The sequence below is a fragment of the Passer domesticus genome, chromosome 1 (assembly GCF_036417665.1).
Source record: "Passer domesticus isolate bPasDom1 chromosome 1, bPasDom1.hap1, whole genome shotgun sequence".
NCBI lineage: Eukaryota > Metazoa > Chordata > Aves > Passeriformes > Passeridae > Passer > Passer domesticus.
The window spans coordinates 134,320,084-134,336,495 of record NC_087474.1 but is presented as its reverse complement, the minus strand read 5'-3'; the positions used below and the strand labels follow the sequence as shown (position 1 = coordinate 134,336,495).

At 37.2% G+C, this 16,412-nt stretch overlaps 1 protein-coding gene across 6 annotated transcripts in view; it reads right to left on the bottom strand.

Annotated features, from left to right (window-relative positions):
- Window positions 1-16,412, bottom strand: part of RALYL (RALY RNA binding protein like) — a 376,689-nt gene that overhangs the window by 36,655 nt on the left and 323,622 nt on the right. For all 6 annotated transcript variants that reach the window (XM_064390447.1, XM_064390438.1, XM_064390465.1 and 3 more), the window contains one exon: window positions 730-777. In XM_064390447.1, the coding sequence (XP_064246517.1) occupies window positions 730-777 (48 nt within the window). The remainder of the gene's footprint in view (window positions 1-729; window positions 778-16,412) is intronic.

Below are 16,412 nucleotides of genomic sequence, written 5' to 3'. Positions count from 1 at the left end.
GAAACCTGTTTAGATTAGAACAGTTTGGTGGAGCAATGCATTGTTCCTCTCTGGCTCACTTTTCCTGTGCCAAACCAAGGTGCTGTAATGCAAAGACACAGCACTGCTGGATAACAAGTTGGTTATCTGTGATCATTCTTACTACTCCTGTGTTGTGGGGATTCTGCTACATATGAATAAATACAATTTCACAGTGCTGAGCTGGGCTGTGTGTAACCACTCAAGGCAGAATCTCCAATTACTCAGGCATCCAAATTCTTTTTGTCCTACAGGAACACACTGTTCAGATTGTGCTTTTGCTTCTCTCAAAGTTCTTCTGGACTTCTAAATGTTCTTGGAACATTCTTGAGGAGACATTGTATTTTTTAGTACACATGGATGAAAATACAAAGCTGGGAACATCATACTGAAGAATTTTGCAGCCACTATACATCCCAGCGAAAGTAAGTCTGGAAGAACTCACTAAACTACCATTAAACTGTTCAGCACAGCAAATACCACAAAAGCTCTTACAGAAAAATAAGATCTAAGGACCTGTTTAGTAAGCATATATTTGATGGTGGTGATCTTCTCTGCCAGATATTAAAAATATTCTTCTGATACACGATAGAAATAATGCAATGAATAATTGATAAAATCAGAATTGGCCTGTTTAACCAAACAATGGGATTATATTATCCTCAAACATGAAAAATTATGTAGGATGTACAAAAATAGAGGCACACATACCGATTGTAGAAATCATCTCTGTAGTAATCATAATCAAAGACATAACCACTGTGGAAAAACACAGAAAAACAAGAATGAACGGACTTATAGGAAAATACACACTGATTAAAACTTCTCTGTTAATATTGGCTTACTCTCAAATTTCTATCCCTTCTTCAAAGTCCTTCCACTTCTTTTGTACTGTGTACAGTGTACATTATGTTTGTCAATGCTGTTGTCAGCTATCATGTATATTTGGAAATGTGAAGTCTGGGGCACACAGAACTGTGTAAACAGCTGACAGCAGACGCAGATAGGATTTAACACAGTGAGACAGCTCTGTAATTAGAGGATCATTATAGTGTAATTCTCTGAGTGATCAAATGAAGTTAGCATTCCAAAACTGACACCCTCTTCTTTTCTGGTCTAACATAGCATCATCAGTAGAGTAGGTAGACATTTAAATACATGAAAGAGTGGGAAATGAGTGAGAAGGTGAGCTAAGACATTTACTTTGATTTAGAGAAACATGAAAAGGATTGGACTTCTTCCTGGTCCTTGAGTCCACCAAATTGTTTTCATTAAAAAGACAAAAAGTAAAAAGTTAAAAAAATAAATGCTAAATAAGTGTTACAGGGATGCATTTCCTCTCAGGTTCAGGAAGGAATATACATACTAATCTGTGAAAAGACAGGCACCATCAAGGGAAACAAACAAATGTGAAATTACAGACGTCCATGAGAAAACTACTTTTGAGCTGTCAATAGCAAAGTCAATCCCAGATTCCTGGTTTTGCATTCCATTGGCAACTTTCTACTTTTGTGGTGAAGAAATAACAAAGAAGTCTTATCTATCTCATACATCCCCCACCAAAAAAAAAAAAAAGAAAAAAAAGAAAAAAGCCCCAAACCAACAAACCAATGAGCCAATAATGGCTCTGCATAGAAAAGTCACAAGGGTTTATTTATACTCTGCCTAGTAACATGGTAACATGCTCTTTTACTGTTTTGAGAAGGACAATGATGAATAGTAAAGGTAAGAAACATGAAGAAAGTATCACAAAAGAAGGAGAACCTTTAAGTGAGAAAGGAAAAAGATAGAAAAGATAGAGGTAATGAGTGCAAAACACAGAGGAAAACTTTCCCTGAAAGTAAAGGGACACTATGGAATGATAGTGTGATTTAGGTTGGAAAGGACCTTAAAGATCAACTACACATTACAGAAGCTTTTCACAGGGAATGGACTTGTGGATAATTTCTGCTCTTGAACATTGAGCAAAGTGGGGTTTTTTGTGCATACTTTGAAGAATGTGTCAAGAATTCTACCAGAGCAGGTCAGGGCACAATTTCTGTCTCTGCTACACCTTTTTCACATGCAAGTGCCCAGTTGCTAATAATAGAATAAGTTGTACTGTCTGTCTGCACAAAATTGCAGTAGACGATCACTAGAGCTGCAGGCAACTGTGGTCCTTTCTTTAATTTATTTGAGAAAAGAAATCCTAAGAAACATTTCATGTGAAACACTGAATTGAACAAGCCTGAGAGAATAGAACCCAGCAGCAGGAAAGCTATGTGTGCCAGAGGATCTAAAATATCATTAAATAATAGTAGACTTGCATAGTGATCATGTGTCTATATCTTAAGATGCATCACTGTATCTTAATGTAAAACTGGCAATTTTTTTCTGAACTATATGACAGCTCTTATTTTGTCTTTCACTTCAGTCTGTATGGAACTAAGAAGTAGCAGGTATAAAAGCTATTATTTTATTTACAGTTATTCAGAGCTTCCTATTGGTTTTATTTAGCTGAATGATTAATAGCTTCAGTAAGCCCATACTTAATATTCAATGTGTGTTTTTAAGTAGATGATAACAGACAATTTGAAGAAATGATATTAAATTTAAAATCCCTGTCACATGAAACCTTTTGCCTGGGGTTGACATTTATTTAATTTGCATAAAGACCAAACAAATTCACTTTTTCAAGGTTGAAGACCATGAAGCTGGTAAAGGATAATTCACTGGCACCAGCTAGAGTAAGGCTGAATATGACTATATTTTTCTGTAGTAACTCAGCTCTGGCTGTTATTACAGAACAGAATAAGGACTGCTGGCCCCTCAATGGGTATAAAAATTTAATGTTGAATGATGATGTTTCATCTGTAATAACATGTTGAAGAGATTATAGTGTGAAAGCAACCAGTACATCTCTCTATCTACAGCCATAATTGTTCCTACTTCAGCATGTCAAGGGACAGATATGGTCAGTGCTGCAGCACAACAACAAGCAGAAAATTAGCACAGATAATCACTGGCACTGAGATCAAGGTGACTGCAAGGCTCTTAACCTCTTGAGAGTTATTCCTTAGCAACCCAACAGCCTGTGTAATGGAGGTCACAGGTAATCACTCATACAGTGTTGAATACCAAATACTCAGCAGGTCAGAAGCAGAGAAAGGTTTAAACAAGCCTGTGTACTGGTGGAGTCAGCAGTTTCCTAGTGGCACCGTAAACAGGCAGATTACTTACCCACGAACATGTGCCATCTCAACAATATTAACAATAGAACTGCATGCATGATACTGATATTAGTGTAGTACACAGTAAAAGACACTGCTTTACATGTGTCTCACAATGAGGCAAAGAAAACTTATCAATAAAATGTGCTTCTACTAAGCAAAAGTCATGGTTCCTTTTCCTAATTTAATCACCAAGACAAGCTGTCTTTTTTGGTTTCACTAAGCACTATGCATATCTTTAAAACTGTGTATGCCTGAAGAATAAATGTCTCCCCCACGACCATATTTTCAGAGCTATGATGCTCTGTGTATTCAAAGTTGCTGTGCATATCAGCAGTTGCACATGTGCCAAGTAGGCACATAGAGTATTATGCTTCTGCATCTTTGAAATAAAACTATGGATGTTATTATGTCTTTATATACCTGATGTTGAAATCATACTACTACAAAAGTACAATCTTTTTTCCATTCTCCATGCTATGACCTCAAAAGATATTTGTAAGCTAATGATCACATCCCATTTTAACATAGCTCCAAACGTCAGTGGTATAACTGACTTCTGTGGTGTTATTCTAACTTTAGGAGAGTTAATGCAGAACAGAGCAGAAATACCTTTTGTTATTTTCCTGTCAACAAGACTTTTTTCTCCTATTCAAAGCAGCCTTAGCTAATATTGCTTTTTCTTTCCACATGTACAAAGATATTTAAATCATAAATGTTGACAAACCAGGCATAATGTATCTTAATTTAATTGACAGTGCTATCACCATTTATAGTGTCAGTTTCTTCTCTGTTGTGAGGCCTGAATAAAAATATAAAATATAAAAGCAATATTTGTTCAATCAAACTTGTTTTGGGAAGCACATATTAACCTAATGGTTGAAACTAGTATTCTAGCCATTTGTGAAATCATTTCTTGTGCCATGGGAAAAGAGTGCTAGAAATTGCTCTTGTTCAGAGCAAAAGAGAATCAGTCTAAACTGATATGATGTTAAAAAGGAAGTCAGTGAGGATAACTAGATGATTTAGAGATGAAACATTGAGAGATGGAAACTTTCCCTGTTAGAAAATCAATCAGATGGAAGTTACTTTCATAAGCTGTTAAAAAAAAATGGTGATCTCAGTCCACTCTTCAGTGGATGGTTATCTACACTCTCAGACATGAATCAAATTGGTGGGCTGAATCCCACCTTTACTTTAAAGAAAATTCTATTAGGTAAGGGTGAGAATGCCAATAGAAGCAGAGAGGCACTGCTGTTTTGCAGCTCAGACTGTATATTCTGCAGAGAAAGAGAACATTCTCCAGACCCTGCTTTTTTGCTGACAGACTTACTGTCAAAAGTCAAATTATTTCAGTGATTCTTTCAACTAGGAAAAAGAGGGGGCTGGAAGAGGAAAAATAATTGCAGAAAAGTATTTTACATTCATTTCCATAATGAAGCTGTGAGGGCAAATAGGTATAGTTAAAAAGAACAGTTTAACACCAAAATCCCCAATCACTTGTCCCAAAATGCCAAACAATTGAACGATACTTACTATTTGTGTATTTCAATTAATGATTAAATTGCATAGTAATTTTGTAGCCATACGTTAATGAAAGTTTTTTTTTTTTCCCCTAATTCTGCACATTTGTTCAATTAATAAGAGCAAGATATAATTTTTCTTGAGTGGGGAAAGGATAAGGAATTAAGTTTCAAGAAGTGCAGCATGGAAGTAATACTTTAAGTGGATATTTTTTACTGCAAAACTGAAACATTTTTTCCAGTTCTAATGTGAAGAGGTGCATTTTGTCCAAGGAGGACATCTATACATAAAAAAGCTGACATACAGTACACAATTTTCCATTAAAGTATCTTTCTGCAGGCACGAGGCAGAATTTATTTGTAATATGATTAGGCTGTATTTTTTATGTCTCTAGATATGTTCCTTCTCTGCTCTCATCCTTTCTTCCAATAACTCTCATGCCAGTGAAATGCATTTTGGGAAAATCGTTGAGCTTATTGTGCAACCTGAATTTTAGACAAAGCTTGGGCAAATATTCAAAGTTACATATACCCATTCAGGTAATTAAAACACTAAGACATTTTCCTGTAGAGGATTAGGCAAAGCTTGTGAAGCAAAGAACAAAGACATTGAGATCAAGATTCAGACTCTGGGGATCAGCTGGTTTCAGAGCTGTTTATGGAAGCAAGACAGACAATAGTGATGCAGACAAAACTCACCCCCAACAGTTTTCTGTACAGCTAAGTATTAGAATTCCTCCTAACTAAAACTACTTACTGTGGCTGCAGGCACAGCTTATGTTTAATGTTATCCTGATACTCTTTAGAAAAAAACCAGTTGCTTTTTACTGTAAAGATACCTGTGTAAATCTACTAAATATCTCCCCAACAAATCTACCAAATATCTCCCTAACCTTTCTCCTCCTGTTGCAGAACTATATTTTTGTTTATCTGAAGTAATGACCTCTTATTTATGTATTCTGTGGGAAAACTTCATAGTAAGGCAAAGAAAAATATTTGGCCCAACCATTTCCTAAGGTGTCCTTTAATTGTATAATCTGACTGGGGAGTTCGTATTGTCCCTATTTTACTTACTATCTTTCTTTCTTAGTACAAGAGAGATGGGTCCTGCCTCTTAAAAATCTGTTTTAAATTCAGTGTGTTCAAAGTACTACTGTCAAACCATACACATGTGATTGATTATCCAATTTGCTAATAATATTGTGTACATTGAAGGTGTGTCATTTGACTTGGTTTGACAACTACAGCAGACTCTTGTTGACAGGTGTAGGATTAAGTGATGGGTTTAGTGTTTCCACAGCATTTCACTGAACAGCAGTTTGAATTAAAATCCTTATGGTAGCACTGGATTTGAAAGACTAACTATTTAAGATTACAAAAACAGAAATCTGAAAGACCATGTACTTTTCAGAGAAGCTGTCTTAGAAGCACTGAACGAAACACAAAAGCACAGTTCACAAAAAATTAATCAAGTGGAATGTGACAATGTCAGAGTTCATGTAAAAGAATAAAAACCTGGAAAATTTCATCACGTGCTTTTCTTTCAATTTCTCAAAATGTTTAAGTTAAATTTCTGTTCTTATTTACACTAAGTTTACTGATTAAATTACTTGGTAATTTTGTTATTTTGGAGTGAGCAACTCAAGATTTAAAGCAGCAAAATGGACATATGGAGACAGAACTTTTAGTGTCCTGAGCACAGCCTGTGAAATCAAGTCATAGTGACTGTTTTCCAAGACGATGCTTTGCAAGTGCAGTCACAATACAAATGAAGATACCAGATTCTGTGAATCTGCAAAAGCATTCTTTTAGTCCTGATCTACTGTGTATAATTTCCATGGCAAGCACATCTGATAAGGAGATTCTTCTACAAGTAAGCACAGAACTGGATTTAATTCCAGTCTGGTCAGAGATGAGTGGAAAGGACTGTTGTGCATCCCACAACCAGCTGCGTATCCTCTAGACCAGTGCTAGGTTGACTACTGTTACACTTAGGTAGAAAAATTGTAAAAGAAAGGCCTTCTGAAATCAGGCCTGCTCTGTTAGATCGGTGGTTGGCCTGTAATTTCTTCCAAGTGCAGCTAGTACTTTGCAGGTTCCCATTTGAAAACAATCCTGGTATGAATAGTTCCTTAATATAACAATCTATTCCCGGGTGAAAAACAACTAGTACCTGTAAAACCAGTATAAGATGAGTGGTGTGAATAAAGAATTGGTTTTTCCTGCATGAATAAAATGGAGTCTCACTTGATTTATTCCAATAGACTACACTTTCCTTGATTTCTGGCAAATATTCCTAGTATTCAGTGCTTTGGAAAACCTTATGTTCATTCACTTTCTGCATACACTGTGAAGAAAACAAGATTTATTTTGTGTAAGGGAACAAATAGTCACAAACCAAAGGAGTTCCTAGAATGTCAGTGGAAAGACCTTTTGATTTACAGAAGGATATTCAAGTGTCACCACTCCAAATTACCTCAATGTAAATCCAGAATAAAGCTGTTGAAATAAAGGGATTATATTGTCGTGGTTTGGCCCAGAAGTGAGTTTCTGGAAAAGTTGAGATCAAACCAATCAGTGGCCAGATTTGAAATCTGGCACCTGGTGTGGCCACTGGGGCTTTGGGATACGCCTCTGAACACACACAGGGGTTAAAAGCAGAGCATTCTGAGAGAAACTTCGTCTTTTGATCCGGCCGGTGAGTGAGTCTGACCTCCCCCTGCCCAGCAGCGTCTGGGTGGGGCAGGGGGAGGCCATGCGGCCTGTGGAGAGGGAGGCCGGAGCCCTGAAAGGTGCAGGGGTGGAGGAGACCGTGCAGGGGTGGAAGAGACTTGGGATGTCTGGGCAGCCCCCCTCAGAGAGAGAGAGAGAGACTGTGCTGGCAGCACGGCCGGCCAGAAGCGGGGGATGCGGCAGAGAGGTGCCTGGCAGCTGTGGGAGTCCTGGGCAGGCAGAAGAGAAGATTTTAACCCCTTTGTAGAATAATGGAAACCTTACAAATACTGATCCTCCTGAATCAGAATGAGGAGAGAGAGATGAGAGACGAAATGGGCAAGCGTGAGGAAAGCTGGAAGAGGAGAGAAGAATCCTAGGTGGGAAGAGATGATGGAGTGGCCTTGGGCTGGACTCTTTCTTGTATGGCCATGGACAGACCCGTGTTTTTTTTCCTGTGACCCAGAGACTGTATTTAGGGGGAGGCAACACCCGGGAGTCAAGAGTGAAGCAGCGGTGTGAACAGAGACGGCTGAGGAGGGTGTGGGATGCCCTCTGTCTCCTGGGGAGGAAGATCTCTGTTCATGAGGCCCCTCGGCCCCAGGGGGTGAAATGTGGGGGGGACTGGTGTCCTGAGGTTGAGAGACTGCTGTTTCTGGAACTGGGTGGAGCATCTTTAAACAGAGAACCCTAAAGTAGTCCTGGTCCATGTGCAGTGGTGAGAGCACTGGACATGGGGGGGGAGAAGTCACGAGGGCTGATGTTCTCTGAGGGGGGCCATGGGTGACACGGAAGCACAGGAGGTTTCAATTGTGTTTCTGGGGGAAGCCTATGGTGCTAGGGAGGGCTCCTTTCTCCCTGATGGATTTGAGGGTTGATTATTTGAAGGGTGGTGATGGACTGGAAGTTGATTACCTGAGAGATGGTGACTGGGTGGAAATCTAAGCTGTTATTTCATTCTGTGGAAAAAAAGGGATGGGGGAGGAGGAATGTATTTAGAGGGTTTTCATTTCTTAACTTTGTGTGTGTGTTCCTTTTAGATATTGTAATTAATAAAGTGTTGTGTTTTTCCCTCCATCCCCAAGTGGGAGCCTGCTTTGTTCTGTTTCTGGGTCATATCTCACAGTAACCATTTTGGAAATACACCTGCCATGGGGGTCCTGGCACTGTGCCAGGGTCAAACCATGACACATTTTTTTTTTTTTGTCTTAAATATATGTCTGGATTTTTTCATTATATTTATTCTCATAAGTTAAAGGATTTTTGTCCCAGATGACTCACGTGAGTGTAGCATGTGGCAAAAGGGTCTGATGGCTTGTCATGACACTGATATTCCAGTTTCCCTATACAGTGCTACACAGACATATGGAAGAGCTGCTGATTTCTTGTCATGCAGGTATGAGGCAAGTATGAATCATCTAGCTGAAAATTTTCTATACATCTTTTCTAATTTACAAGAAGCAGTGTTTGACACTAAGAGACCTTTTTCCCTTTAGGGAAGCCTCATACTGTTTTTTTTAAACCCACTTTTCTAACGTCTCATCCAATTCAAGAACTGAAGTTCGGTGCTTGTCTTGTTTGAGTAATGTCTTTTTTGATTAGGATGGGATCTTTCTCAGGTTTCCTTATTCACTTATGCTCCTACCTTCCATAGCATGGAAGACTGCAGTCTGGATACTCTCCTGCTTTATTCTGCCTGGCATATTTCTTTATGGTTACCTCTAGATTCTAAGAGCATCTAACAATATGGGGTATTAATAATTTTCTCTCTCCCTCACTGATGATTTTTGAGGTGCATATTCTGAGTAGAGTTTAATCAGGTTACATTTTTGGCTTCAGGTTTTACCTCATTTTCCCATGTCTAAGCTCTTTTAAAATACAAAAGTCACATTTTTAAAATCACGTGTTGTAGACTCTGTCAAATATTTTGGTAGCAGAATAGATTGTTTCACTCCGGCTGCTATATATTAAGAAGAAAAAAAAGAAAAGAGCCAACTCACAGTAAATTTGGGGAATTCAGTACATATTTGATGTGATTTCTCTTAATCTTCTCCTTTGCACTTGCGGAGTGCTACAGTACTTCTCCTGGAGACTCCTTCATATTGCTGTTTCAAGCTATAAGGAGTAGTTGTACAGTTTGAAATTTTGACAACTTTCTTGCAGCAGATGGGTAAATTTAATTGGCTGATTGTTATTGTCCATTAAGAACATAATACTAATATTTGAATAACCTGGTCTAGTGGAAGTTGCCCCTGTCTGTGGCAGGGGAGAATGAAACTAGATGATCTTTAAGGTCCCTGCCAAGACAAAGCATTCTGTGATTCTATGATTGCACAAAATAGGTCTTGTGCAACTTTGTGCTTCCATTATTGACATTTTCTGTAGCATTTTTTGCTGGATTATGTGATCACAGTCCCTGACAAATGACGGCTCTGCTTGCACTTTTATGCACCGTGTTGAGCAAACATTTAAAGAAAGTTTCTTTTCAAGTGGTTTCCCACTGTGGGAAATGTACATTAGAGTTTAACAATACAAGCGCACTGTACACTAAATTTAATTTTATATAGTCTATGGAATTAAGCTACCAAAACTATTTAGTTCTGAGAATTGCTGCCAGCATCTCTTCCCAAACTGTAAGATTCTGTGAAGAAATGAACACTGTTAAGGTCTCTCTCTCCGATTCCTCCTTCCCAATCTGTTACCTTCTTGCTGAACTCCTCTTGCATGATTTTTGCCTCCTCCCAGCAAAACCACTTTACCATCCTTATACAATTACATGGCTGGAATTCTACTTTTCTGTGAATGTTCTACCCAGCAATACAGTTTTAGTTTTATAGCCTATAAAGAGTCATCCTGAATATGAAATACCCCTAACTACTGACACCTAGACAGGGCCAGCTTGAAACTAAATCATACTTGATTCCAGATTTAAAGTATAACCATGATTAATTTGAGTATGTGTATACAAGTGAAAAAATTTATTTTGCAAGGAGACAAACCCTTATTCAATATCTCTCAAGGTCCTCCATCTCTGCTAAAGGAAGGAAAACACTTTGGCACAATACTGCTATATAAGCCACAATAATGAGCTCCAGTTTTGTTCCAATAACTTCACTGTCTCAAAAGATGTAGCTTCCAGTTCCATCCCATATCCATTTTTATGCTAAGAAAGGATAGATCTGCAGTATAAATTAGATTATTTGAGAAATGCTTCAGTTTTCCTTCTTTGTATATTGATCTTGATTTCTGTGAACGTTAGCCACTTTCAAATTGTTCAGAACAAACAGTTCTTGTGAAAAATGCAGTCTGAAAGTTGGTAGTTTTTCATTTTGACTAGTTCTTGTTCATAGTTTGCCTGAAAAACTCTCTTTACTTTGTGTCCCTTGATTTAGATAGCAAGAGAAAAAGGCTATTTCCAGTAGGTACTTTTGGCAAATAACTGCTTCTGGCAAAAGACATCTAGAGTGTTGGTTGAAAAGAAACTCTACATGAGTGAGCAGTGTGTACTCAGAGCCCACAAAGCCAATCATATTCTGGGCTTCATCACAAGGAACACGACCATCAGGTGAGGGAGGTGATTCTCCCCCTCTGTTCTGCTCTCATGAGACTCCATGTGGAGCACTTCATCCAGCTCTGGTGTTCCCAAACATAAGAAGGATGTGGACTTGTTGGAGCAAGTTCAGAGGAGAGCCATGAAGATGATCACAGGGCTGGAACACCTTTTACAGGATGAGTGTTGGGGGCTGCTGCACCTGGAGAAGAAAAGTCTCTGGGAAAACCTTGTATCAGCCTTCCAGTACCTAAAGGTGCCTACAAGGATAGGCGAGGGACTTTTGACAAAGGTGTGTCACTACATGATAGGACAAGAGGGAATGGCTTCAAACTGGTGTGTTTTGTCTTTTTGGGTTTTTTTTTTTTGTATATAGGATTAGAGACTACTGAAAAGAAAAAACAACCCTCTATATTTGCTGGAATTCAGTCTATACCTTTCATATTAAACAAATGCTTTGCCATTAGCAACAGTCACTAGCATAACAACGTCAGCTGTGGCTGGTCATTCATGACAGATTCACTCTGTTATTTCTACTTCACATTTAAGACTTATTTTCCGACTTTTAATTATGCTCTAATATGTTGTGAAGGATTTAATTTTATTGAGCAAAACTGGTCCTTAGATGATTTCAGAATCAAAGCTGAAGACTTTAGAAATTAAAGAATTTGAAGGACAGTAGTTAAACTCTTAGTAATAAAACTCTTATCCTGCAGAATATGACCTAATTCCCATTTTTTTAAAAGCTACATCAGCATTGAAATTGTTATGATCTGTTAAACTTGTATAGTGTTTATGGCTGATGTAGAAAAATTTGAACTTTGGCTTGAGGAATGGTGAGAATTTTAAGGATCTGACCTGAACCTAAGAAAAAAAAAAATCCCTGAACTCAATGGATAGTTACATAGTGCTTTTGAGCTACAGTTCCTAATTAAAACTAAGCAAAAAATTTCCCCCAAAGAGACTGAAACCAAATCAGCCAAAATCAAGGCCTTTGAAATCAACACACGTTTGGGCCAAACAGAGACTATTGAATATCATCATAAATACCCCTGACACAGTTGTGCTTCTTTTCAAATTATGGTGTGTAGATCATTATTCCAAGGTAGTTGGAAAGTGGTTTGTAAACAAGGTCAAATGTGACACCAAGATAAATTTGTAGAAAACAATCTATGATCCAATTCATTTTACTAGTTGAAAGCTTGCCTCATATCAGGACATACTGTGATTTTATTTCAATTAGGGTTATATCACAGTATGCAAATGCACAGCTGAATGACCCAGTAAGGCAAGATGTGAGTAGTTGTTCCTTGGTGTCACACAAAAAGCTATTATCAGAGCAACACTAGTGACAATAACACCTAGCCTGAAGCTCTTTATATTTTTAAAAACATTTAGCAAACATGAGAGAAACATCAGAAAGTTCCAATTTGCTCTGTTTAAGCAGTGTTTCTCTCTGATATGCCTCCTTCTGCACTGCCCCCTGTCTTGCTCCTGACTTTACTGTTTAGAAAACCAATGAATGCACAGACTGGTGTAGAGCAATAACTTCTGAAGCAAGTCCACTGACTGATTGCTATGATCACAGTTGGTTGAACTCCAAAGAAGAAATCTCTTTATCAAGGAGCTGCCAGCTGTATTACAACAGAAGGGTGGGATGCGGACTGTCAAGTAAAAGTTCACACAGCAGCACTGGCTGTCTTTCTGGCATTTACTCTTTCAAGCAAATCTTTCTCTTGTACCTCAAATGCAAGTAAGATATTATATTAGATAGTTCAAATTTCAGTTTCTGGTGAAAAAGATCAAACTGATTTCAAGCATTGAATCAGAGGGATCAGCCATCAGATCCCCTCCAAATATTTAAGGCCTAGCATGCTAAGAACGTAATATTAAGAAGAGTTTAATTGTTATTATTGTAAAAAAGTAATTGGAGAAACATAGGTAGAAGAGCAAGGGGTATACACAGGTTGACTAATTTGTACAGCATTATAGGGAATTTGCAACTCAAAATATAAAACTTTAAAATTATATCTTTCAATATCTGTCAAGAGGAAGACATTTAGATTAAACTCCTTTGTAATGATTTGGAAATTTGTGAGAATAAATAAATTCTTTAATATGCAACATCAATAAGAAGGATGAAAAACTGTCTCAATTTTTCAATGTGTTTTGAGTGGGGATCTAGGTCTCATGATATTTCTGCATGTGACAGCCTCAGTAAGCTTATTCATACTGAATACCCACGGAAGCCTGTATGGATTGCTCTGGCAAGATGCTATGTTGATACCTCAGAGACAGGAAATAGGAATACTGCTATCATAGACCTTTTCAAACACTATTTTTTCTAAGTTGTAGGTCAGTCACTGCTGTTTGGGAAAAAAAAAGCAAATTAGATGTAAATTGTTTTGTTCCACAGTGAAGGTAGATGCCCAGCAAATATTGCTGTTCCTCTTCCCTCCATTCCCCATTGTAAGACAGTATGTCCCTTTTTTTTTCCTTTGAGTTGTCCTTTTCCCTTGACTTTCCCATTATGTTCCCAGATTTCAGTCCTACACTCCATGAATATTTCAGCCTCCTGAACTTCCTTCAGAAATATTCTCTTGCAAATAATTTTCCCTCCTCTAGAAAACCTTCTGTCTATCTGATACATAGGTGAGAGCACAAATATTCAGTGCTAAGAAATTGTTCATCATTAAGCCAACACATAAATTATATGGAAATGCATTGTTTTTCTAGAATTGCTGTGGAAAGGGAAGTCTTGGAAGACAGAAATAGTAGACAGTAAAAAAAAGAGAAAGGGAAATAGAATAACCAGAAGAGAAAAAGAGCTCTTGCCTTTCCCAGTTAGGAATAACATTGCTGCTAATATTATTAAGTTCAGAGAGAGGAAAAATTCTTTATTAAGATTAATATCTCTTGAATTTGTTGCAAATGAAAGTTAATTTAGGAATTACGAATTAGGAAAATAATATTTTTTTGACTAAATTCATTAGTCTTTTTTAATGTAATATATATATTGCTCTGTGTGTGAAAGTAGAAGTGATGTACAATGACAAAATAGGCAAATAGGGAAACTATAAAATAATTAGATTTAGATTGCAGATCAGTAGGAAAAGTACATAACCTAGGATCTTTAAACATTGACTAATGTCACAAAACCACTGAAAAATTCAGTCACAGCAACGGACCAACATTGTTATTAGTGTAGCTTTGTAATCACTTGCGAGAGAGCTTTAAGCCAAAAAAAAAAAAAAGAAAAGAAATTATAAATTTTAAAATAGTTGTATTCATGCCCATTTCAGAATCTTAAAATAATGGAAAGTGGGCAGTTATACATAAGCTTAAGCCTTGTGGGGTTTGGAAAATTGGAAGAGAAGAATGTCACTACTATGACCTGAAATTAAATGGTACAAATTCTCAGGGTCTTCCACAGGTATCCATTTGTGTCAAATCCCAAATCCCTACTGAAAGTCTCCTCCAGTAAAGAGCTTTTGCAGAGCCCGGACATGTGCCTCTTCCTTCCAGGTTAAACCTCAGACATAATCAAAGAGTTGGTTGTTTCAAAGGGTATTCTCTGCAAAAGCAGATAATCTGCTACTGCCTGCCTAAGTCAGAAAGCCCGAGTGGTTTTAAGCACGAGAAATTACTGCCTGGGTCTAAACAACAAGTTTAAATAATTGTCAGGTGTGTTCAGTCCTTCCGTGATTTTCTTGAAAACAGCTCCTGAGTACCTGTCCTGAATATGAATGAGAGTTACAAGATTACGTTGTGGTTGGTAGTTTTATTGGGGTCATAATAACAGAGCAAAAGAGTATCTCCTCTTTTTTGTTTTTTTTTTCCTCTGACAAAGAAAAATAATTTTCTTAGCTTTCTCTTCAGAAGTTGGGTAGGAACAGTAGGAATACTGTTTGCTCCTTCCAGCGGTGCTACCAGATCACCAGGATGAAGAAAAAGAGTGATGGAATTATTACAGCTCCATGGCTACATTTTATTTTGTGCCTCACAACCTATTGGCCATTGAAAAATCAACAACAAACCAAACCTCCACAAAAACTGACTGTGAATTGAAAAAACTTGCATATTTTGGAAGTGGACTGAGTATTTTCAGAACAGACCCTGGAAGAACTAGGCTTTTATTTAAACTGTCTCATTTCTGCAGAATGGGATCCCTCAAACCAAGGGAAGAAAGAATTTCCTATAGATCTGCAAAATGGCCTTGCAGGAAAGAAAATGCTACTAAGTAAAAGAAAGAAATGTGTGTGACAAATTTGAGTTACTGGATGTATCTTAAAACTATTTTTTGTGGAAGAAAATTAATTAAATTTACTTTTTCTATTTTAGAAGCCTTTTCAAGTTCTTACAAGAACCTGAGCGCACCAAAATGATTCTATTTCTTGCAGAATTAAGTACCTATGTTTGACAGTTACTGAGATTAATATACTGTTTGGAAAAAGCATGGCTGTTCAGTATTTTCTACTGTCAAATACTTTCTAGAAAGAGGATTTTGGTGAGGAAAGTACTAGTTTACACTACTACTCTAGTAGTATAATGTTTTCATTAAGAATGTAAAAAAATGTATTAACTAGTGCTAATTTTATTTATATGTCTCTTCTTTCTTCCATGACAGAGAACTATTCATCATTAAATGAATATATATAATGCATTAATTTTCATTTATGTTTCCCTCTGGGCTTTCCACCAAAAATTATGCTGCTTATAGGAAACAATCAATAAAAAAACAACAAAAAAAATTGAAAAAATAATTTTCACTGGTAGAGATGGTAATTTTCAAAGACCATCTCACTGAAGCACTATTGCCTGCTTATCCAGAAATAAGCCCATTTTCTGCAGTTGGCAGTAAATTAATCTGTTTTCAGGAGACTGAGAAACAAATCAGTTGTTTCTCTCTCTCTCTCTGTATCTTCTGAATTCAGCAATATGGGACATATTAGTAAATGATGTCTGACAGAGAAGAGAAATATTTTCACATGTTTTTCAAAATTATTAGTTGCTATGATGGAATTTTCTGCCTCTGCATGTTGAAGTTATATTGACCACATGTTATTATGGAAGTTACATACAATTATATTTAGAAACCAAAAATAATGAATTCAAGGATTTACTATGCAACACACAAAATAATTATGGCCTCTATTCACCGTATAATACTCTTACAGGCCTTAAAAGATGCTGCATTGGCTGTGTCTTACAAAATGAGGTTTTAATTTTAAGGCTCAGACCAATGACCAGTTACAAATCTGCATGCTGTATTAGCTGAAATTTATCAGGTGCTAAACTCTTAAATGCAGATATTTATGATAAATCAGCTGCCAATAAATAGCTGGTGGTTAATAACTGGATAACCAGTCAAATTGTCTAGAGAGAATGATTACTGTTTTG